Source organism: Myotis davidii, unplaced genomic scaffold (assembly GCF_000327345.1).
Source record: "Myotis davidii unplaced genomic scaffold, ASM32734v1 scaffold329, whole genome shotgun sequence".
Lineage (NCBI taxonomy): Eukaryota > Metazoa > Chordata > Mammalia > Chiroptera > Vespertilionidae > Myotis > Myotis davidii.
In genome coordinates this window covers 346,109-370,293 of record NW_006300374.1, presented here as the reverse complement: position 1 = coordinate 370,293, position 24,185 = coordinate 346,109, and the positions used below count along the sequence as shown (strand labels likewise).

Below are 24,185 nucleotides of genomic sequence, written 5' to 3'. Positions count from 1 at the left end.
TGGCCTGTATTCTGCAATCTGTGGGGTTCCATACCCCTCTTCATTATCAGGGCCAAGATTAGGGTGTGAGGCAAAATATAAGGGGTGTCAAAAAAACCCACCTTTAAGATTAATAATATTTTAATGCAATATTTTTAAAATATTAAAATAAAAATATCCACAATTAACAAAATACCAGAATTTTAAATAAAGGTAAGACCTGTAAGCTGAAGTTCATTAAAATTATTATTTAAGACACTTGTAAAAAATGTTGTCAGACATGACAATTCTTGCAACTGGAAATAAGAAGTAGATATTGAAAATATTGACCATTTTATGTCCATTAAAGCCAGGAAAGTAAAATTATAATAGTTTTTGGTATAAATGAAGTATTTAAACCTAAAACAATATTCTGAGTTTTAATACACCTACTTTTCAAATATTCAATATTTCTTCAAGTAACAGTGTTCTGAAAAAAAATTTTTAAATACATAAAACTATAGGAGCACATATTTTCCCTTGTATTTAACTAAGATTTAATTTTTTTGCTCAGCACGGATTTTTTCCATTGATCTGGACTTTTTTAAACATTGAATTAAAATATTTACCTTGATTGCCAATTTTCTGGCGTCTCCTTACTTTGCGCTCTAAGCCCTATCCCCATACCTTTTTCTTGTTTTCTGCTTTAGGAGGTCGGGACCTTTCCAGTGTTTTCCAGAGGCGGAGCTATCTTTTGTGCCGCCTACCTCGCCCCCTCCCGGGCCGGGGTGGGAACCTCATGAAATAATTTCGTTTCATGATAAACTTGAAATCAGCGCCACTCACCACTTGGCGGTGTTGACCCAGAAAAAAAGCTCCCGGAACTAACGCATTCTGGGGACGTGTTTCCCGCGGCGGGCCGGCAGCATTTCCATCACGCACGCCACGCCCTTTCCGGTTTCTCCTTCCTCTCGCGAGTCTTGCGTCACGGCCGCGTTGGGAAGTGTCCTCCGGGCTCGGAGCTTCCCGGCTGGAGCGTCCGGTGTGCGCGGGGGGAAGGCGTGAGCTCTGTGCCAGGTGTCCGTGCAGCCCCGCGTCGGTCGGGAGGTGGTGCTGTGCTGTCGCTGTCTGTCCCTTCTCTTTCCGCGCGGGGAGGACTCCGCATTTCCTCTCCCCTCCCGTCCCTCTGCTTGGCTGGTTGGGAGCGCCACTTTAGAAAGGGCACCTGCCCATCCTGGCGGTGAGGCCGGGGCCCAGGAATCTGCCTTAGTCTTTACTAACCGGGATGGAGGCAATTTTTGCAGCAACAAGTTTCAGATTTAAGTTCCTTGATGACATTGTAATATTTATGGAGCCCTCCCTATGTGTTAGGAACTGTTTTAGGTGGATTGGACTTGGCAGTGAGTAAATCCGACAAAAATCCTTACCCTCCGGGAGCTTGCCTTTTAATAAAAATTTAGAAGACAATAGAATGGAAACGAGAATAACTCAGAATGAGAACTTTCTGTATGGGTCGGAGGAGGAGGAAGTTAAAGGGGATAAAAAAGATACAGGTGTAAGGTTTCCTTTGGGGGGAAAACTCGTCAAAGGTGCAGGGATGTTGATATGTATGGTCATAAGATGGATTGCATAAATATCAGGAATGCAAGTTAGGAATTTAGGATTAGTGAATTTGTGCTCTTGCTATATGATGTAGTATTAATTTACTTCCCCCCTTTTTTTTCCTTCAGGAAAGGACTAAAGATTAGATTATAGGAAAAGTAGAAGCAATGTTTCGAAGACCTGTATTGCAGGTAATCAATCACTTTTCCATAATTGTGCTGATTAGATGTCTTCAGGCTTTTGACTGCAGAGGCAAAAGAGCTTTGAGCCCACCCACTTTATGTGTACTTATTTGATATGGAGGTTTGGAGACAGATTTTACCTGTGTAAATAATGTTCACTAAAACAAATATTTTCTAGTTTTTCATATATATTTATAATGGGGAGTCATTCCTTATTAAAATATGTTACTTACATGTAGATCAGCTCTAGTACATTTAAAATCTTTATTGATCCAAAGACTGAGAATCATTGTCCCAGCATTTTTCTATAAGGCCATGTGGTTCCTCTTCTGACCACTTACCTTCTTTTTTTGTGTGAAATTTTATGAGAGTTTGTTTGAGCCAAAATGCGGACACATGCCTGTGAACAAGTACTCAAGTGCTCTGGAGAATAACAGTTTTGCAGCTTCTTTCATGATGCTATTGAGATTAAGAAGGAAATTTAGGGAAGATTACATGGAAGTGGGAGAGAGCAAGGTGGGGATTGCATACAGTGGTTCTCAACCTGTGGATCGCAACCCCTTTGGCGGTCCTTTATAACACTTTCACAGGGGTCGCCTAAGACCATCCTGCATATCAGATATTTACATTACGATTCATAACAGTAGCAACATTACAGTTATGAAGTAGCAACGAAAATAATTTTATGGTTGGGTCACAACATGAGGAACTGTATTTAAAGGGCCAGAACGTTGAGAACCACTGCATTATAAGGTAGTTAAGATTATCTACTCTCTTGAGGGTGGTAATTGTGGCTTATTTCCAACATGTGTTAACCTAGATGCACAGAAACAAGCCTTGCTTCAGGCAGAGATAAACCTTTCACTACATAAAAGTTATATGCTTGGGGAATGACTACCCACCATGACCTGCCCAGTTAGGAATTTAGGGTCAGATCACACTGTGAGGTGACTCTTCACAGAAGAGTCCACGTAGTCTGCAGGATGATCTTGATAACGCAGAATAAATTGAAACTCTTTTCTTAACAAAAACAATATACACACACACACACACACACACACATATTTATACATACATATATATATATATATATATATATATACACACACACATTGAAAATCATTGATAGGCTGCCTCCTGCACACCCTTACCTAACTTCTTTGTTGTCGACTGCCTCCCAACCCATCTCTGCATACTGAGGAGAGCAGCCAAAGGTTCTGGGTTCTAGGCATGACTTGCCACTTGCTTTCTGTAGGGTTTTGGGCAAGTTACTTCATCTCTCTGAACTTCATTTTTTTTTTCATCTCTAAAGTAGGGAAAATTTTGCATAGTTTATCGGTATATTCTGAGGATGAATTGATAAGAGCTGAAGTACTTAGCTGGAATTGAGTGACGATAGCTGTTATTATCATTGAGTGCTGCTGTTATGTGCCAGCAACTACCTTTCTCTGACAAACTGATTTGGACATATCTTTGTACTTTATCAGGGAACCAGATTTGTTTATCGTAGACCTTTTTATTGGCCTATTGAAAGCATGAGTTTTTCCAGCATATGTTGGATATTACCTTTTGCGTGCAGCCACAGAAGCATCTTAAACGGGGGAGTTATCACCAAAGAAACAGGAGAGGGCCATAAAGTAACTTTCTTGGGCATGCTCTCTAGTGCCTCCTGTGTACCTTTGGGCTCTGTGGTGGGCTGCCCTTAAGTGTTGCATGGTCCTTCTGGCACCCTGTGATGGAGAACATGGGAAGCACGTCTCTTGTTTTCCGTGGATGTGTATGCTGTAGGAGCAGCTGACTAGATAATGACCAGATGTGAGTAGATCTTCTGTTTGCATTGGCTTTTCCCTGAAAATTCCAAAAACTTACATCCATTTTATTCATTTGTTCCACTTTAGGTGTTTCATAAATTTGTAAGACATGAGTCTGAAGCAGTAAGCAGCTTGGTTCTGGAAAGATGTAAGTAGTAGCTAATTTCCAAGTTTAAAGTATATTTGTAGCAATGTGCTAATGTTCTCTCAAATGTGTTGCAGGGGTGCACTGGTGTTTTATAATCTGTAAGTCACCATGCCTTTGGCTCACATTTGCCTCTTGGATCTTGGCCTTGCCCCATCAGGCTGCAGGGCCTAGTGTAAATTGGGCCTTTTTTTCTTTATCAATCAGATCTCACTCCCTCTTGTCACTTTCCTGCCATATAATTTCCTTGAGTCATAGTTGGTTATCTAAGTTACCTAGCGTTATGTGCTATTTGTCTGAGGGACTGAAAGTTTATGAAACCCGTTGTTTCACAGAAATAGTTTCTTGTATTTATAAAGATTTTCAGATCTTAGATGTTATTTTCGTGACACGGATGTTATTTTAGTGACACGGTTTTTTTAAAGGTATTTTAAAGAAGAATTTAAGATGAGCTTAATACTGGTATTTGTTTTGTGGGCTACTCTAAGAATAGTTTCTCCTTTCTTACCAACCCTTTTTTCCTCCCAGCTTCTCATTATGTGTTACTTCAACTGATTTCCCTCTTCAGGACACTTCTCTGAACCTCATTTTATCTGTATATTGCATTTCAGCTCTGAATCGTGTGCAGTTACTGGGGCGAGTTGGTCAGGATCCTGTCATGAGACAGGTGGAAGGGAAAAACCCAGTCACAATATTTTCTCTAGCAACAAATGAAATGTGGAAATCAGGAGAAAGTGAAGCATACCAAATGGGTGAGTATACAAGACTGGGGTGATAATTTTATCAGAAATAAAGAGACATTATTTAGTTTTAATTAACTGGAGATAAGTTACTTTTAGAAAAGATTGTTCTTCTCTGACTTTGTTTTGTTCTCTTTGACATGGTGATGTTGGTTTTGCCAGGCATGTTGTTCTTTGGCATTTATTTTGTCTGCTGGCATTTGTCACCATGTTTCCTATTCTTGTGATTTAGGTGATGTCAGTCAAAAGACAACATGGCACAGAATTTCAGTATTCCGACCAGGCCTCAGAGATGTGGCATATCAGTATGTGAAAAAGGGGTAAGTGGGGGCAGGAAGAATCTTACAGTTTGCATGGTTTAAAAACTGACAACAGTGTTCTCATGAATTCTGTAACTCCTTTGTTCCTGAGTGCTAATAATTTATATTACCTCAGGAAATATTCATTCAGTGCTTAATAGTATATGCAGGTGTTGCTCTGTGTGAAAGGTGTATAAAACCTGGTTTAGCATTCTAAGAACTTAAAGTTTAGGGAAAATAGGACGTGAATATCAATAGGAGCAGATGAGGCCAGAGGGAAGGCAAAATGTACCAAGTGCCCCGTGAACAAGGCAACAACACTGATGGCTGGGTCGTGCGTCTTGTCCTCCACATGCTGGCCTCAGCAGAGGACCTGGAATGTGTGAGGCCTGGCACAGTGAGGTATTGTCCTATTCACATCAGTTTTTTATGTTTGACTATTTTATATAGGCTTCGTAGGTCCCTTTAGAAATGCTTGTATTGATTATGAATAAAAAGTGCTTTTTCTAAATCCACAGGACAAAAGGGTGTGTTTAACAGCAGTTGTATTCACAGTTAACATATTTCATGAAAAGTAATTTCCGCAGCCACTGCAATTTCAATTTCTTTCCCATAACTGCATGCCTTTTCTTCATATGTACCTCCTTCGCCATTTGTGTATGTATGTATATATGTATGAATAATGTGCATATACACATATAAACATGTAGAAAATTTCTAGGAAAATGTCTATGCAATTTCACCTGGTGTGTCTTCTAGCTCATCCTTCGAGATAGTGCAGAAATAGTCTTAGTAATTAACTCTGAGTAAAATACTAAGCTGAAAACCTCTATTTAGAATTTTAATTATCTAAGTCTCTTGAGGAAAACTTTAGGAATTGAAAAATAAGTGAAAATCAAATCTGTTAGGGAGTCCAAAATCAAAGGTCAAGGAAAATGACACATTTGAAATCAATCCTAGATATTTAAAGGCTGTCACTAGATTGCTCTTTCATTTTTACTATCTTTGCCTTTAAAACTTTTTTTTTTAAATTTTAGCTTAAGATTTTGAATAATTTTTTTTAAACTTCCTTATGGACCACAGTCAGCTCAAGGATGAAAACATTGTCCTTGTTACTGAGATGAGTCATTTTAGAGATGAGAATGTGTGTACATTCTGTTTCAGTACACTTAATTTTGAACTTTATGAAATAGTAGTAGCAGAAGTGAGGTTATGTATGATTATATATTTCATCCTTAGTGTATTCTCATTACTTCCCCTGATCTGACTCTTGTAAAGCCTATTAGAATCTCCAGACTAAAAACTACATTTTATTTATTTCAGGTCTCGAATTTATGTGGAAGGGAAAGTAGACTATGGTGAATATATGGATAAAAATAATGTGAGGCGACAAGCAACAACAATCATAGCTGGTGAGCTTGTGATAACAGCTGTTCTTTTCCCCCTTCTTTAAAAGCTTTCACTGGGCCTGAGATACTGATGCTAATGAGATTGTAAGGTAGCTCACTAGAAGAATGCTGAATGTGCTTTGTGGGCTTGCTATGAGTTTCTACACTTACCTATTCCTTTAGAAAATTATCTCTACACTCAAACAGTCTTAGTTCACAAGTAATGTTGAGTAGAGTATAAATTGAACTACCTATGCCAGTTCTTATTGTTGGAGTTAGAGTCTTTGAAGGATATGGCCTAAATAGGGAGAAGCATGTGGGAAGATAGAGTTAGATTAATTGAGTGGCATTAGACATTTGTGCAGGTTTACTAGTATTCAGAACCTCTTTGGTACTTACCATGATGCTTTTGTTTTAAATTCCTATTCTCATTAATATAACTTAGAAAAGATGGACACACAGAGTTTAAAGAAGGTGAAGAAGCTATCCCCTAGAGCAGTTTTCAAACTTTTTTGAAAATTCTACAAAAATTTTGAAAACTATACCCATTTGGACATCTTTAAATTGACATTAACATTTTTTCAATATAATATTGTTATTCTTCAATGTATTAATGGATCTACATATAGCAATTTGATACCAATCATCAGTTTTAAAAATCTATGAACAAGCTCTTCAACACTTGGAAATTTTATAGTAGTCATGCACCGCATAATGTCGTTTGAGTCAACAAAGGACCACATACACAGCAGTGGTATTATCTATCTATCTATATAAAAGCCTAAGCGACTGTTCAACCATCCAACTGGTAACTATGACACGCAATGACTACCTGGGGGTAGACGCTCCGACCAGTAGCTATGATGTGCACTAACCACCAAAGGGCAGATGCTCAACGCAGGAGCTGCCGAGCTGTGGTGACTTGGCAGCTCTAGTTCTCGGGTGACACACCTAGAACCAGAGAGGAGGGTGACCTATTCCAGGGTGTGTCACCTGAGAACCGCCCTCTCGCAATCTGGGACCCCTCAGAGGATGTTGGAGAGCCGATTGCAGCCTGATACCCTCAGGCCAGACCAAGGGACCCCATCGGTGCACGAATCTGTGCACTAGGCCTCTAGTCCTGTATAATAAAACCCTAATATGCAAATTAACCAAATGGTGGAATGATTGGTCCCTAACGCACACTGACCACCAGAGGGAGATGCTCAACGCAGAAGCTGTCCCCTGGTGGTCAGTGCGCTCCCTCAGGGGGAGCGCCACTCAGCCAGAAGCCAGGTTCATGGCTGGCGGGCGCAGCAGTGATGGCAGGAGCCTCTTCCACCTCCACAGCAGTGCTAAGGATCCCTTGGAAGGTGGACATCCCCCGAGGGGCCCTGGACTGCAAGAGGGCACAGGCCAGGCTGAGGGGACCCCACCCCCTGACCCCCCAGTGCACGAATGTCATGCACCAGGCCTCTAGTAATAATATAATGGAGCTGAAAATTTCCATCATAGCCATTGTAATCTCAAGCACAGTTCATTACTCATGTGTTTGTGGGACGCTGGTATCAACAAACCTATGCTGCCAGTTGTATAAAAATACAGGATATACAGTTATGTATAGTACATAATACTTGATAATAAATGACTGTTACTGGTTTGTGTATTTACTTTTTATCATTATTTTAGATTGTACTCTTTCTACTTCTTAAAAAAAACTTTGCCATAAACAGAATGGGTGTTACACCCAGCAGCTCTTGATTGCATCATTTTTTCTTGTGCTTGACTTAACCCTACCAGACTGCTGTACCGATTTTTCGGTAATTTCCACACAAAGGTGGAATATTGGCACTAGATGAAAGGTAGATGGAAGGTAGACCTATTTTCTACAATGTCTCCAAGTTCCATCTTATTCTAACCACTTGTTTGCATGTAACTAACATTTTTCTATATCATGTTGGTTTTTTTCTCTTTAATGCTCAGGAGCCCAGGTATAGGGGCCAGTTAGGTTCAGGGCCTCAGGTCTGGTAGGATTAATCTTGTGTATTTTTGTACAGTAATAGGCTGTACAGACTTGTAGCTTAGGAGCACTAGGCTATATCATACAACCTAGATGTGTAGTAGGCTATACTGTCTAGGTTTATGTAAGGGAACTCTACAATGTTTGCACAACAATGGAACTGCCTAACAAACGGTACCTCAGAACCTATACTCATCGTTAAATGGCACATGACTGCATTCCCTTTTCTCTGAACTTGTTTTCCCATCCCATTTTCTCCTCCGAAGCATATCTTAATAGATTGTGTAGTTAAGCATCTTCTATTACTCATCCAGTTATATTTGTAAGAAAAATACATTTATAAATAGAAATTTTAAAATATTTTTTAAAATTCTGACAGTAAGATGCTCAATGTTACATTTCTTCTTCATTGTGTTATGGTTCTTTTTTTCCCCCCATTCTTGGAGAAAGTGCTAAAATAAGACAGTAGTTAAGAACTAATTCTGTTCTTTTGTTCATTTTTATGGATATAAACACCGAGAAACTTTGTTTTTATAGATAAGTAGATGAGAATCAAAGACATTTTATTGTAGTAATAATGTCTCAATGTTTAGGATTTTCTGAGTCATGCCAAAATTATTTAAAAATTAAATTTTTCGTTATGGAAAATGTCACACACAAAAGTGGAGAGAAATTTTTTTAAAAAACATTTATCATTTAGCTTCAACAATTATCAACTGAGAGCTGATACTACTTCATCTAAACTTCCAGCCACTTTTCCTCCACCTGGGTTATTATGAATTTCAGATGTTATATTATTTCATCCATAAATATTTCAATAGGTATTTCTGAAAGATATGGGCTCCATTTTAAACACAGATACAGTGCTGTTAAGAAATTACTGTTAAAATTTTTTTTGCCAGTTATTACAGTGTTCAGAGTTCCTTGATTGCTCAATAAATCCAAACATTATCTTACATTATTAACATGTGTCTTCAGTCTCTCTCATTTTTTTTAAACAACAGAAATTTATTTTCTTACAATTCTGAAGGCTGGTCATCGAGAACTTAAGTCTCTTTTATTAATCTTCATCAGAGGATATTTTTCCATTGATTTTTTTTATAGAGAGTGGAAAGGATAGGGAGAGAGAAAAAGAAAATCAATGTGAGAAAAACACATCGATTGGTTACCTCCCACACACGCTCTCACCAGGGCCGGGGATCGAGCCTGCAGCTGAGGTACATGCCCTTGACCAGAATCAAACCCAGGATCCTCAGTCCACAGGCCAATGCTCTATCCATTGAGCCAAACCGACCAGGGCAACTTAAGTCTGTTTTATTTAACACTTTTTTAAAAAATGTTTCTCTTCCTTGCTCCAGAGTTCATGTTTTACCCACCAAACCATATTGGTAAATTACAATTTGTTGTAAATAATAATTACAACATGTATTTTCTTACTGGTTTTTTTGAAAGTATATTGACCTTAAAAACCAGCATGGATAATTTTCTGCCTTCATTATCAGACCTTAGACACGGTTCTTCCTGACCATTTTGTTTTCATAATTCTTGAGTGTCTTGACAATAAATCATTTCCTCCATGTCCTGTTCTTCCTTTGGCCATATCCAACTGTTCAAATTTTTTTCCAGATCTCCATATGGTATATAGATCTACACCTATGATTTCAGCAGTGGGAAAACAAGCTTCTAATAACATAATAATTGACAATTTCTAAATCTCTATTAACTATTTATTTATGAAGCATTTAACACTTTCATATTTTACCATAAACCAAATGTGTGGGCTAATTTTGATTGTGTAAATTGTTATGAACTTAGCCAAATGGATGCATTTCAGATTATCTGCCTTTTTGTGTTTTTCTTGTCACCAGTGTTTATATAGATTTCTAGATCATAAATGAATAGGTCTTTAGTGACATTTGAATTGAAGTGAGTTTAATTTGGTTGATCTGTTTCATAGGCTATATTTTTTCCTCTTAGGGATCATGTCTATAACTTAAAAATAACCACCAGCAGATGGCACTCTTGTCTTTACACAGTGATGCAGTTCTAACAGTCTCTTCTGAAATAAACATTCTACACCAAAATATTCCATTTTTTGAAGACTGGATAGTTAATAAATATTCAGTCATTATATAATAACCATTTTTAAATAATTCCAAAGTTAAAAGAATCTAGATCTTTTGGAGTTATATAGGAAGTATTACTTAATTCTTTTCCTTTGCATGTCCTAAACTAACTCCGTCTGGAACAGCATTTTAAGAATAATGTCTGATGTTCTTAGATAAAAATGTTGTCTTTGTAATATTGATTAGTCAATCTTTTCCAAAGAATGAGTATATAAAAAGTCATTCTGTTTTAACATTTAAAAATAAAATGTCTTCTATGTGAGTGTTCAAACTTCCTTTAAAACATAAATAAATCCTTGCCGACAAGGCCACATGTTGAACCCTGTCCTTCCCTCCACCTCCAGCATGAGGAGTGTTATGCCTGGTCCTTTTCTACGTGAGGATGTGCTGCCTGTTTAATGGCACCTGCCTGAGCATTGAAAGCTTTGAAGTTTGTGACTTGTTGCTTGGTAGAGAGTCATTGCTGAGAAGACCTAAATTGTCCAGGGAAGAAAAGAAATATGCCCCTCTTTTAACAAGGTCTGAATTGTTGACAGATAGCCGAAGCCCAGCTTTGAGCTCCATCCTGCCAGTTGTATATACCTCTAGGGAACAGCAAGAGTTGTTCAGTATTTTGAGAATTGGCATAAAATCCTTTTATGTAACAGCACTGAAGTATATATGTATTAGAGGGGAATGATTAAATGGGATGGGAAAAGTGTTCTGAAAATAATATTTATACTCTGGCTTCTTTACAGATAACATTATATTTCTGAGTGACCAGACAAAAGAGAAGGCATAGAGCGGACCATTCTTCTTTGGCCAGTGTTTGGTATAGTCTCATTTCCAAATCATGTATAGTCTTTATAGTTTCTAAGGACAAAAATTAAAATATTATTTTATATAAAATGATAATATTTCTCCTTTCTCCTGACTGTTGCTCTCCACTCCTCTTTTTGTGCCATCAACCTTGGTAGTTGCTGTCTAATGCGACATTCACTAATTGTTTATTCTTTTAGGGGTGGTTTCTATGTACAAGTATACAGAATAGTGAATTGTCAGGTTCATCTGCACTATAGCAGAGGAATAATGTCCTTTGGGAAGACCTCTTGTTTTTTGTGCGCATTTCTGTTATAGTATTGATTCAGTATTAACTGAGCATCATTATATGTTAGGCATCTATCTCCCTGTTGTAAATATTGATTTTCTTAGCTGTTTACTCTGTGTGCCTGTACTTGAACCAGAGCTTGGCATAGAACAGACAGTGGATAAGTCTTGACAGATGCATGATCCCAATGGGATATTCAGCTTTAGCCCAAAGTGAAGGGAGTTGCTGAGCAGGTTGGTATCCAACCTGCCTTCTTCAAATCTTTTGTTTGTGGACAGTTTCAATAGTAGCATTTATGAAATGAAGTTGACTAGCAATAAAGACCTGAAATATAGCTAGGGGTGAAGTAGTTCATCTCCAGGGGATGGTACAGGGCTCTGGTTCTGATTCTCTTTCCTTTTATTCTCATTCAGAACTCTCAGGGAAGTCCCCTGACCAACCTTTGACCTTGCCTCCCTAGGTTGGAGCCTGAGTATGACATTTTCCTTTCCTTTTTCCACATGGTCTGGATGCACATATACATAAGAGAAACTTGTGTACGTGCAGAAAATTGTGTGCTTTTATTATAAGGTTCTGGAAATTACAGAGTACTAATAATTTACTAACAAGGATCAGATGAAATAAACATAGCTTTTCAGTGCATCTTTTACTACTTAAAGTTTGGGTCAGTCCTCCACAGGTTCGCCTCTAGTTTGCTGCAGGGTTTTAGAGGTTGACTGCTATAGAAGTTATTCATTCCATCTGGGTCAGGCCCAGCCTATGTATATGTGCCCTGGGGTACACATACTCTCCCCTCTGCCTGAGAGCATGCTGCTCGCTGAAGCTTAGGAGGTGCTGGACTTGAATAGGTTCAGAATTCACAAACTGTGTATGGACTCTTAATGACCATCTGAAAGGAATTCTGAGCCTGGGGCACAGGGATAGAAATTGTATCCTACAGGATCCTCGTAAGCCAAGGGCCTCTTCTCCAGTCTCCCCCTGCAGACTTCCTGAAAGGCTCTGAGGCTGGAGTGGCAGAGCCTGCAGAGTCAAGTGTTCAACGCAGAGGCCTCAAGATGTGCTTTGTACTGCAGACCTGGCGATTCAAATCAGACAGGTTGTGGGAGTACCAACTCTGCCCTCCCACCGAGGCAGCCCTGTCTGCTGCTCCCAACACGTCTAGGCATAGAGGAGATATTGGGAACCCAATAGCAGTAATAGAATGTGGGGATCATCTGGTCCAAGTGTGTCCCACATTTCCCTTTTTCAGGTATGGTGTCGGATATACCTGCCGAAATCTGCCCTGTGACTGATTTTGAGATTCCATGTTAAGTGGAGAGAGGAATATGATACATAGAACAGTGGGAGAAAAAGTGTCAAACAGCATGTGTGGTGTTATCCCAGTTCCCCCCACAAAAGTTGCAATTAATATAATTATATACTTAGAAAAGTCTAGAGCAGTGATTCTCAACCTGTGGGTCACGACTCCTTTGAAGGTCTAACGACCCTTTCACAGGGGTCGCCTAAGACCATCGAAAAACACAGATATAATTACATATTATCTTTGTGATTAATCACTATGCTTTAATTATGTTCAATTTGTAACAATGAAATTGGGGGTCACCACAACATGAGGAATTGTATTAAAGGGTCGTGGCATTAGGAAGGTTGAGAACCACTGATCTAGAGGAAGAAACATTAAATGTTATGATCTCTGGATGGGGGATTTTGTGTGATTTTTCCTTATTTCCTTAAACTTTTATATATCCTAATTTTACTTTTTAGCATTGAAAGTGTATTACTTTTATAATAAGAAAAAATAAAGCTGTTTTCATTTTGGGGAAAAGAAACACCTTCCCATTATTTCCAAGGCAGGCTTGCTACACTCACCTTTAGCTAGCACCGCTTCATGTACTGGAGGTGAACAGGTAATCAAACGTTCGTGTTTTTTCCCCATCATCTGCATCTTGGCATCTCATGCTTAGACACTCATCTCTTTTTTTTTTCCCCTTCCCTCTTTTTCTTTCATTATCCTATTAATATGTGTACACAACCCAGAGCAACCAACTTTAAAGACCAACCCACATGAGATGCACTGTTCACTGCCAATATAGTTTTCAGCCAACATCCATTTCTTAAATACCACCGGATGATTAATCTAGAGATGTCCAAGAATACCAAGGACATGCTTCTGTGGCTGTTTTGAGAATTCCTTTCATTGCCAACCGGATTACAGCTTAACCTTTGTAGCTCAGGAGAAATTAGTAATAGTTTCTCTGTGTTCCCTAAAGAAAATGCAATTCTTTTTTCCTTAAATATATTTTTATTGATTTCAGAGAGGAAGGGATAGGGGAGAGAGAAACATTAATGATGAGAGAGAATCATTGATTGGCTGCCTCCTGCATGACCGCTGTTGGGGACTGAGCCCACTACTCAGGCATGTGCCTTGACTGGAAATCGAACCATGACCTTCTGATTCATAGGTCGATGCTCAGCCGCTGAGCCACCCTGGCTAGGCCATGCAATCCTTGAAGGCAAATTTGCTGTTGATTCAGACTACTCTTTGCCTCCGTCCAGCTCAGCCTAGCACAGCAACATTTTAGTGCGTTGTGAATGTTTGTTGTTCAGTTGGAGTTCACTCAGACACTGACATGAAAATGAGGGCAGGATCATTTTACTGAGCTATCTGTCAGGGTTTGCATTGTGTGCCATGCAGATGGTTGGGAGCAACAGCAAACAAATTTAAAATGCGAGATAATCGCAGGTAATGAGTTGTAGAGAAATCTCTTACAGTAATTGTATGAATGGCTGACGTTTGTGTGCCTACTGCCTGCCAGGCTAAGTGCTTTTATCACTGTCTCCTTTAACTTTGACCCTAGGAAGAAGGTAATATTAGCCTCATTTTACCTGGGAAGAGGGGAACCCTAAGCAGAGATTGAGTAGCATATTGAAGTCATGTAGCTTAAAAGAGGCAACCTTGAGTGTGAACTTAGGTATGTGAAGTTTTCATTTTGTTTTCTGCCCACCGCCTGTTTCCTGCCACCCTCCCACTCCCATTGCCCCTAGAATCCACAACTCCTCGCTGCTAACCTTCAACCAGCACCCATGCAGGGAGCATATGAATCTCAGGGAGTTTAACACATAATTGGGGGGAGAATCACATGTGAGGGAGAAATACCTCTATCTTTTTACTCTTTCTGATTTTCAGTCTGATAGCTACAGGAAAATAAGTCACAGCTAATGTCTCTACCAGGTTATCTTTACACTTTCCTCTTTTAACCAAGCAGTGCCTCTTCTGGTTAAAGTCAGTTCACTGTGTGTGCTCCTCATTGTCTCCTTCCTATGGAGAGATAAGTTGTTAGGAAGATGGTTCTAGAATTTGTCAGGCTCACTGGAGAAAGACTTGGCAGGTATCGACAATATTTGAGCCCCCACTTGCTGCTGTATTTGCCTGTGTGCCAGTCCCACCGTCTGTGATAGGACTGTGCATGTTTTTTTCTGCCGCCAAAATCATGCAGCCACAGTAATGAAATTTCTCTTTTTGTCTTTTTCCTCTTCATCCTTTTGTTTTCTCCTGTGCTGCTTTTTAAAAAAATATATATTTTATTGATTTTCTTACAGAGAGGAAGGGAGAGGGATAGAGAATTTGAAACATCGATGAGAGAGAAACATCAATCAGCTGCCTCCTGCACGCCCCCCACCGGGGATATGCCCGCAACCAAGGTACATGCTTTTGACCATAATCGAACCTGGGACCCTTCAGTCCCTAGGCCGACGCTCTATCCACTGAGCCAAACTGGTCAGGGCTCTCCCGTGCTTTTGACAGTGTCTTGTTAGTCCATAAAGTAGTACAGCTTGACATTTTAGTTTTTCTGTTGCACCTGTCATTTGAGAAAAAGTGGTCTATTATATTAGTTCCCTTAAGGCTATGCCGTTAGAAAGCCTGGATTTGAATCCCTGCTTCTCTTACCAGCTGAGTGGTCTCTGGTGAGTTTCTTAACTTTTCTTGCCTTGGATTTTTGTTGTTTTGTTTTCTGTGAATAAACAGGGACAATAGTAGTATCTACTTTATAGGTCTACTGTGAAGAGCATAATAAATAATATATGTAGCTTACTTATTAGCACAGAGTGACTGGATCAGGTGCTTAACACATAAGGGCTGTTGTTATTGCTGTAGTTATTTTAAACAAGGTATATCTGTATCACCATGCCCATTGCATTAAATCCCATAGATAGTTATGAGAACATATTAACTTCAGTGTATTGTACTTGATCTTTTTTGTTGTTGTTAATAACGTCCATGATTACTGAGCACATATCCCTCTTGGAATTTTTTTTATTTTTTTACTCTTCCATGGCTTTTTATAATTAATTTAGGCATCTGTTTAAACTCAAAAGTCAATGAGATACAGTGGGGCCTTGACTTACGAGTGTCCCAACTAACGAGTTTTTTGAGATACCAGCTGTCTCTCGGCCGATTTTCTGCTTTGAGTTGACAGAGTAATTTGAGAAAACGAGCTCCTTAACGAGTTCGGTCTCGGAATGAATTAAACTCATAAGTCAAGGCCCCACTGTACTTGCTGTATGCCGTGCATCCTGCAGGCCTGAGTGTAGGGATGAGTATAACAGGAGTCCAGCATTGAAGGAGCTCCTGATTTAGGTTGATGAGGGTTGTGTGGGGAGGACAAATAGGAGCCTGTGTAGCTAATGTAATATGGTTGAAATAAAGTCCTGTGTGGGGCACAGAAGAGCATAGTTAGGTTAGTGTTTAACAGGATGGACAGAGGCCCAGAAACTTAAAAGTGTATGAAGCAGTGAGAGAAAACCATGAAGAGTGGGTCAGGCTAGACTAGAAAGGGCCCTGAAAACTTGCAGAAGACTTTGGCAGTGGGAGCTTTAGAAGGTTTTAAGACAGACATCTCAACGAACGAACACTGAAGGCAGGTGAAGGGTTAGAGGGACAAGGCCTGGAGGCAGTTAGAAAGGGATTGAACAAGCCTAGAAAGGTTGGTAGGGTGGGTGAGAGGTGACATGAGGGGCATTTGGGGTTTACATTCATCCATTTGTTGTGTACCGGTTACGTGTTAGGCTCCTATTAGGCTCAGGGTTGGGGATACTAAGAGCATATACCCCCTCCCAGAGTCTAGTGGTGACAGAAGAGATGGTAAAAGACAACAGATACTTCTGAAGCTCCAGCCTGGACAGCTGGGTGGGTAGTGGCACTTTGTTTCTGAGACTAAGGAATATGAATGTGGGAGCAGATTCGAGAAGAGATAATGAGTGTACAGTGCAGTGTTTTGTTCTGTTTTTAATCCTCACCTGAGGATATGTTTTAGTAATTATAGAGAGTGAGGAAGGGAGGCAGTGGGGTGAGCGAGGGGAGACATTTATCATCAGGGATCAAACCTGCAGCATAGGCATGTGCCCTGACTGGGAATCAAAACTGCAGCCTTTCAGTGCATAGGACAGCACTCCAACCAACTGAGCCACAACAGCCAGAGCAATGAGTTTAGTTTTGAACATGTAAGTTTAAGCTTATATTTGTCAGGGTGGTGATTAATAAGCCTGGAGCTTAGAAGATAAGTTGAGACAAGCAACTTTTTTCTTCTTCTGCCAAATACATTGTAAGTAGATTTTGTGAAGTAACTTTTAAATGTCTGGATTCCAGCTTTCTGTTGTGGAAAACCATAATGTGGGAAAGATTTGCAGTTGCCTACTTGTTTTATAATATACCTGGGATTTGTTTTATTTTTTAAAATATTTTTTATTGATTTTAGAGACAAAGGGAGAAGGAGAGAGAGATAGAAGCATTAATGATAAGAGAGAATCATTAATCAGCTGTCTCCTGCATGCCCCTTACTGGGGATTGATCCTGCAGCCTGGGCATATGCCCTGACCGGGAATCAAACCATGACCTCCTGGTTCATAGGTCGACGCTCAACCATTGAGCCATGCTGGCCCGGCTACTGGGATTTGCTTTAATTGGATATGATGGGATGACAGACATGGAGACAACTGCCTTTGAGAGAGAAGCTTCTTACATACTGGTCCCAAGAGGAGAAACCACACCACACCATGCAGGACCACACAGGAAGCTCCAGGGTAGGTTAGGAGGCAGAAGGAGCAAGTGGGGTGTATGGGCCAGAGCTTTTATTGTGTTGTTTTTTTTTATGGGGAAAGGATGGATAAGACAGGATAGGCAAGCTGAGTAAGTTCAGGATTGGACTGTGGAAATAGTTTCCAGCAGGCTCTGGGCTGTGCAGGCAGTCCCTGGTTGTCAGGTACAGGCCCTGGGGTGATCTTGGGTAGAGGAGTAGTGTCCTGTACTGTAGAAGCCTGATAAAGGGAGGCTAATGGAGCGTTTGGACTCAGGGACTCAGGTTTGCTTGGTTTGCATAGCAAAGGCATGCTCATGGGTATGTCATTTACTATTTCTAGGAATTAGCCAAACTTGGGAGGAGAGTGGTCCCTCCCATGGTCTGCAAGGCCCCAAGATGTCAATGCATCACAAAATACAGAAAATAGGAAACATGATTAATATACTACCCAATATCCATTATCCCTTCTGCATTTACAGAACCCAGGTGTTATTGGGGGTAACAGTGTGCACAGCTGAAATACTGCATTCCTAATCTTTGCAGTTAAAGGTTAACAAGGGGGGTATAAGCAGAAATGATTTGGTGGTGCTTTCTGGCAAGTTCCTTAAATAAGGTGACTCGGTTCGAGTCTCAAACTTTGTGCTTCTCCAGACCCTCATATCTGGCTGTTTCATGTCTGAAATGAAAGCCAGATAGGACCATGAGACGATCTTCAGGATGGAAGACAGAAGAAGCTGGGGTCCGTGACAACCATGGAGCCACCATCAGTCCTGGCAATCTACCTCTGGACTTCTGTGGAAGACACAAATAAACCTTGTTTAAGCCACTTCTTTGTGTGTTGTAGTTAAACCCAGTCCTTATGAATTTACACATTTTTACCTTTATTTCCAAATACATGATCAAGTCTTTATTCTTATGCTTTCTCTTAGATGAGTTCCACTGAAAGTAGAAGTATAATCTTATCTGTGGAGCACAATCCTTCAGGCTTTTACCCGATGTCTCACTTTAAGTTTGGGGAGGGAGCTTTGACATAAAATGCACAAAGACTTTAGCCATGGCCTTAAAAAGAGTGAATATAAGCACATTTAAAAAATATATATCTTTATTGATTTCAGAGAGGAAAAGAGAGAAAGAGAGATAGGAACATAAATGATGAGAGAGAACCATTGATTGGTTGCCTCCTGCAAGTCCCCCACTGGGGTCAAGCCCACAACCCAGGCATGTGCCCTTGACTGGAATCAAACCTGGGACTCTTCAGTCCGTAGGCTGACGCTCTATCCACCGAGCCAGACCAGCTAGGACAATATATAAACACATAATTTCATCAAATAAGCAGTTTAGTTTTGCTTGTATTCCTAATGAGGGCTCTTAATTAATAGCTCCTTGTTAAATAAAGGAACACTTAGGTTAAGAAAAGAAATATTGCCCTAATGTTTCCCCTGGTAGAATGCAGACTAGATAATCTGGAGTGAAGAGGCCTCCCATTGCAAAATAACTGGATCCTAAGTATGACATGGACTGCATTATAAATTGCATATATGTAGCATATGTTTTTATATATATTAAATACATTAAACAAGTCCATAAAAATGTTCCAAGTATAGGTGATGTATAGTGCAATGACCCTGTTAATGCTTATGATAATAGTAGCTAACATTTAGAGAACACTTTTGCATTATATATTTAATAGGCACTGTGTTTAATCACTGTAACAACTGTAAAATAGGTACTATTATTATGCCTATTTTACAGATGAGCAAATTGAGGTTTAGAGAGATTAACTTGCCCAAGTTACATAACTAATGAGCAGAGGCACTCAGATCCAAATCCAGATCTGACTCCAGAACCCAGACCCTTAACTAACTATATTGACTGGTCCCTTACTTATTTTTGAACCTAAGGGTCAGAAGGGTCAAGAAATGTGCCTAATGTCACATAGTTAACATAAAGCATTGCTAGGACAAAGATGCTAGTATCCTAGGATACTATCTTCTAGAGTTTTTCCAATTTACCATGGCAGCAGACCATTACATGATACAATATGTTATACAGACAAATGAGTAATGTTGACGGCATGGTAGGGGACCCGGAGGATTATATAGGGTCTCATTAAACACCTGTTGGTTTGAGCTGCACCCATGATTTGAGAGTTCATGGGGATCATAGGGAGCCAGAGCAGATGAAGCCCTGAGATATAAGAGAAAGGGGATCTAAGATCTTATCCTTGATCTAATATTACTGCTCAAGGCCCCATTTCTTCCCTTTTATTTATTAAGATGTCATCAATAGGTGATCTCTAAGGTCTCTAGTGAAGGCAATGGATTCTGAAGCCAGGTGCCTGAGTAAGAATCCCTGCTCTGCTCCTTACTATGAAAATCTCCAAGTCTTAGTTTCTGCCCCTTAAAAATGGGCTCAATAATATAACTCACCTCATGGGTTGAAAATTAAGTGGCTTACTCTAGATACCTTAAAATTATGCATAGCATATAATTAAGCCCTATGTATATTCGTTATTTTCTAGCTCACGTAATGTGTGATATTAGTGGAAAAATCATCACCACCATTATCTCTTCTATTTATGTAGTGCATGGAATTCCCTTCCTTTGCTTGCCAGATGAACTCCCTTTCATTTTTAAAGATATCTCAAATATCATCTCTTCTTTCAAGCCTGTGACTATTTCAGGCAGAATTTGGTCCCTTCTCTGTGCCAACATGTGTTGTTGTTTTTTCTGTTAATCCTCACCCTAGGATATTTTCCCATTGATTTTTAGAGAGAGTGGAAGGGTTGGGGAGAGACAGCGAAAGAGAAACATTCATGTGAGAGAGACACACATGGTTGCCTCCCACACACGCCCCAATCAGGACTTGGGATCGAGCCTGCAACCAAGTTACATGCCCTTGAACAGAATCAAACTCAGGACCCTTCATTCTAAGGGCCAATGCTCTAGCCACTGAATCAAACTGGCTAGGGCAACCTGTGCATTTTGTATTAGTGACATCATTATGTAATCTTGTTACGTAATCTTTTGCTCACTAGCCCATCATTTCCTGTACCCAGCATAGTGCCTGTCCTATAGTAAGTGCTCAAGAAATGTTAGATGAATAAATGGCAGACAGAGGACTGGGATCTAACTTCTAGTTCACTTATTTTCCCATTATGTTTCCTGAAAACCAACAACATTAAAAAATTGAAATAAGCCGGGACCGGTTTGGCTCAGTGGATAGAGCGTCGGCCTGCGGACTGAAGGGTCCCGGGTTTGATTCTGGTCAAGGGCATGTGCCTTGGTTGTGGGCACATCCCCAGTGGGAGATGTGCAGGAGGCGGCTGATTAATGTTTCTCTCTCATTGATGTTTCTAACTATCTCCTTTCCTCTCTGTGGAAAATCAATAAAATATATTAAAAATAAATAAATAAATAAATAAATAATTGAAATAAAACTTGAGCTAAAAACAAAAATTGAACTTCTAAAATATTCACTTATTCAATATGTATTTACTAGAGGCCTGGTGCACAAAATTCACACATGGGTAGGGTCCCTAGGCCTGGCCAGTGACCAGGACCTATCTGCAGGGTGACTGGTGGGGCGATCGGTGGCCCCCGCTGGCATCCGCCCTGGCTGGTCTGGTGCCACCTGCTCGCCAGCCCAGCCCCCTCACCACCACCGCTGGTTGGGGCCTGTGGGCTGGGAGCAGCTCCTGCATTGAGCGTCTGCCCCTGGTGGTCAGTGCACGTTATAGCGACTGGTCGTTCCCCCATTCGGTCGATTTGCATATCAGGCTTTTATCATATAGGATTGAGATTCTGTGTTCCAAGGACTGAATCTATGGCTGTAGTATTCAGTGGGTAAAACACCAAAAGGGGCATTATTAATAATTTGGAGCGACAGGCACATACCAGGACTGTCCTGGACAAATAGGGAAATAAGATCATTATTGTAGGAAATTTATCCCACAATGAGGAAAGTTGTCCAAAAAATGACCCTAGGAGTTCAAGCTAGATTGTCTGGACAATAGCTGGGAAAAGAGAATTTCTTCCATTTCTCCCAAGAAAAAGTGCTTCACATAAGCTCAGTTCCCACAGAATTGGTGGCTTTCTCCTAGCAGTGGGAACTATAACATCCAATGGGCTCCAAGGTCCCCAGGGGCTGGGCAGCTAGCCCTCCCAGAGAACTCCTATAATTGCTTCCCAAATCCAGATTTTCCAGCATGAAGCAGACTTTATTCTCCTACTGACAAAGTTGCTTTCACACTTTCTGTGTAAGAAGTGAGAGCAAGAGGGAGGCCCCATTGGCATACAGAAACACCAGTACACTAGTAACCCAGCAATGACCTGGTCCTCTGTGTAATTGTTGGAGGATGGGAAGAAGCCATGCTTTCACTTATGATAATGTAAGTTTTCTCTTACTCCAGTAAAACCTATTCCTTAAATCATGTGATGTAAAATTTATCTTGAATCCTAGTACACGCAGGAGGATGCGCAGAGGAGATTATCAGTACACAATGTAATGTAAGGATTTTATATTTTGTTGTAGTTGGACTGGGAAGCCGTTGAAGTATTTTAAGTAGTGAAGTGATTTAATTTACATTTTAAGATCATTCTTGTGGCCATTATGGAGTAAGAGATCAGAAGTCGGAGAAATGAGGTAGGAGACCACAGAGTAGCTCAGATGAGAGATCCTGGCAGCTTGGACCACGATGGAGCAGTAGAAATAGAAAATTAAAATAGGTCAGCCATTGATGAATTAGTGTGGGGTGATAGGAAAGGGAAGAATCAAGTTAATTCTTAGGTGGTGGTATTTGCTAAAATAGGGAAGATTGGGTGGGGTGAGAGGGATTTCAAAAAAATGAGACTAATTAAGAATTTTGTTTTGGGTATGTTAATTTTGAGATGTCTGTAATAGAGCCAAGTAAAGAAATCAAATAGGTAGATGGATATGGGAGCCTAGTGCTCAGAAGGGTGGTCTCATAAAGTTGTGCATTTTGGGGTTATCAACATGTGGATGGCATTAAAATAATGAAAATAATATGCATTATAAGCCCATTGACAGGAGTTGCAGTATGAAAATGGCATTATAGGTCAGTGTGTATTTTCTTGAAAGTCACCCAGAAACCCAAGGAGAATGAGAAACAGAAAAGTATGTTAAATCTTTGATGAAACTAGGAGTCAACTAAAACTCCAAACCACAGAACTGGTGGAAGGATCGGGTATCATTCAGAGTCCAGTCAGGAAAATGGAAGCCAGTATAAGTATTTCCAAGGGAGGGCATTTAATGTAAGGGATTATTTACAAGAATGAGGGAGAGGGGAGAAGGAAGGGGTTCTGCAGGAGCCAAAAGGGAGACAGTGTCATACCCAGAGTTCAGAAACAGTAACATCCCTGGGCTGGAGCCTCTGAGCCTGCGCCTGTTGCTGCGTTCCCGGAGAAGTGTTTATCAGTTGTTTCTGGTGTGGTGAAGAGGTACAGCCTTGGGCAGGGCTAGCAGCACTGAATAGATGTTTTTTTCCCCAGTTCCTGCAGTCTGTACGCCCATCATGTGATGATTTTCCTAATCAAAGGGACTGCCACCAAGTGCCACCCTGTTGGAGCAAGAAGCTGGATTTTCCTTTCTCCTAATCTGCCAGTTTTCACATTGGCAGACACTAACAGCAAGGCATCTGGAAAGGGAGTCTGGGAAATGGTTTGTAGAATCCTGGACCCCATAGTGTAGAGCGGAGTGTAGAAGGAGCTTAAGAGCCTTTGAGTAAATAGCTAGAATAGGTTGCCAAAAGCAGTGGTGATCAAATTGGTCTGGGATTTGATTTTACTTGATTTACAAGCTAATAACTTAGCCTATCACTGTTTTATTCTCTCTGAGAGAAGTGATCACATTAATCATAGCAGAGCAAGCAGCATGAACATCAGCATGAACAGCGGCATGTTTGTATCAGTTCCACCTGTCCAGCAAGTCCCACAAAGGCCACACAGAGGGCCCAGGTGGATTTCATTGTGCAGAGGTGCACTGAGCTTGGGAAAATCACTGCTCTACAGAGAGCAGTAAGCAAGACTGCTTGCTGTTTGTCCTGGAGGGGGACATGACCTCTACCTTCTTCAAGGTTGCTTGCAGCAAACAACACTAAAAAATGGCCCAGCGGAAGCCTGGGCAGAGCCTTGCATATTTAGCACACCTGGCAAGATGTGTAGGAGCATGAGAAACCCCTGGAGGAGTGTCTCTTCCCAGTGTCTGGTAGGAAATGACTGGTTGGACATTTTGGGGTAACACTATAAAAGAATGGGGCCTGTAACTGGTGTTTATTGTATCATGATAGTGAAAACATCTGGGCAACGGACACCTGTTCTGCTTTTGTAAAACATAGTTTTATCAGTTTGGGGATTGGAACTGAAAGGGATAAATGAGGCCCGTGTTCATTCTGAGTGGGAAAACTGTACAGTGCTGTGCAAGGGGATTGTGTACAGTAGGAGACCAGGATTGACAAAATGTGCCTTGTCCGCTTTAGCCACAGACAGAATATGTGAATTCATATGTGTTTGAAGGTGAGCCTTCAGGACTCTGATGAGAGACTCACTATGCAGGCTTATTACTTGCCATTTAGTACTCTAATAATGGTTTTGGAGACCTGGAAGCCTGCACCCCATTTATCATTATTTATATTGCTGATCTCCTGCCAGGTATGAGTGACTGTGCTTATCAGACCAGCATTGTTACCAGGTATCCAGGACTGGTCTTGATGTCATTCTGAGTGTACTGCTGATGTTTATCAGCACAGTTGTC

At 40.4% G+C, this 24,185-nt stretch overlaps 1 protein-coding gene across 6 annotated transcripts; it reads left to right on the top strand.

The window, feature by feature from the left end:
• The first annotated feature begins 912 nt into the window (after window positions 1–912).
• SSBP1 (single-stranded DNA binding protein 1, mitochondrial) lies at window positions 913–18,240 on the top strand. 6 transcript variants are annotated; one of them, XM_015572688.1, is made up of 8 exons: window positions 930–1,035; window positions 1,689–1,751; window positions 3,641–3,701; window positions 4,310–4,450; window positions 4,671–4,758; window positions 6,061–6,149; window positions 10,988–11,061; window positions 18,066–18,240. In XM_015572688.1, exons 2-7 carry the CDS (start codon window positions 1,728–1,730, stop codon window positions 11,029–11,031), a joined length of 447 nt encoding a protein of 148 aa, XP_015428174.1. In that variant the 5' UTR covers window positions 930–1,035; window positions 1,689–1,727; the 3' UTR covers window positions 11,032–11,061; window positions 18,066–18,240. The 6 variants fall into 6 exon arrangements, with proteins under 6 accessions (XP_006777145.1, XP_015428174.1, XP_006777146.1 ...); XM_006777082.2 differs by lacking the exon at window positions 18,066–18,240 and having other exon boundaries at window positions 913–1,000; window positions 10,988–11,979; XM_006777083.2 differs by lacking the exon at window positions 18,066–18,240 and having other exon boundaries at window positions 10,988–11,979.
• Window positions 18,241–24,185: the final 5,945 nt, after the last annotated feature.

What these genes read in the sequence shown, in the direction of transcription:
- SSBP1 (XM_015572688.1), top strand. Translation starts at nt 1,728, where the DNA reads ATGTTTCGAAGACCTGTATTGCAG. An exon ending in TTCGAAGACCTGTATTGCAG is followed by an intron (nt 1,752 to 3,640) that starts GTAATCAATCAC and finishes GTTCCACTTTAG; the next exon opens with GTGTTTCATAAATTTGTAAG. An exon ending in CAGCTTGGTTCTGGAAAGAT is followed by an intron (nt 3,702 to 4,309) that starts GTAAGTAGTAGC and finishes ATTGCATTTCAG; the next exon opens with CTCTGAATCGTGTGCAGTTA.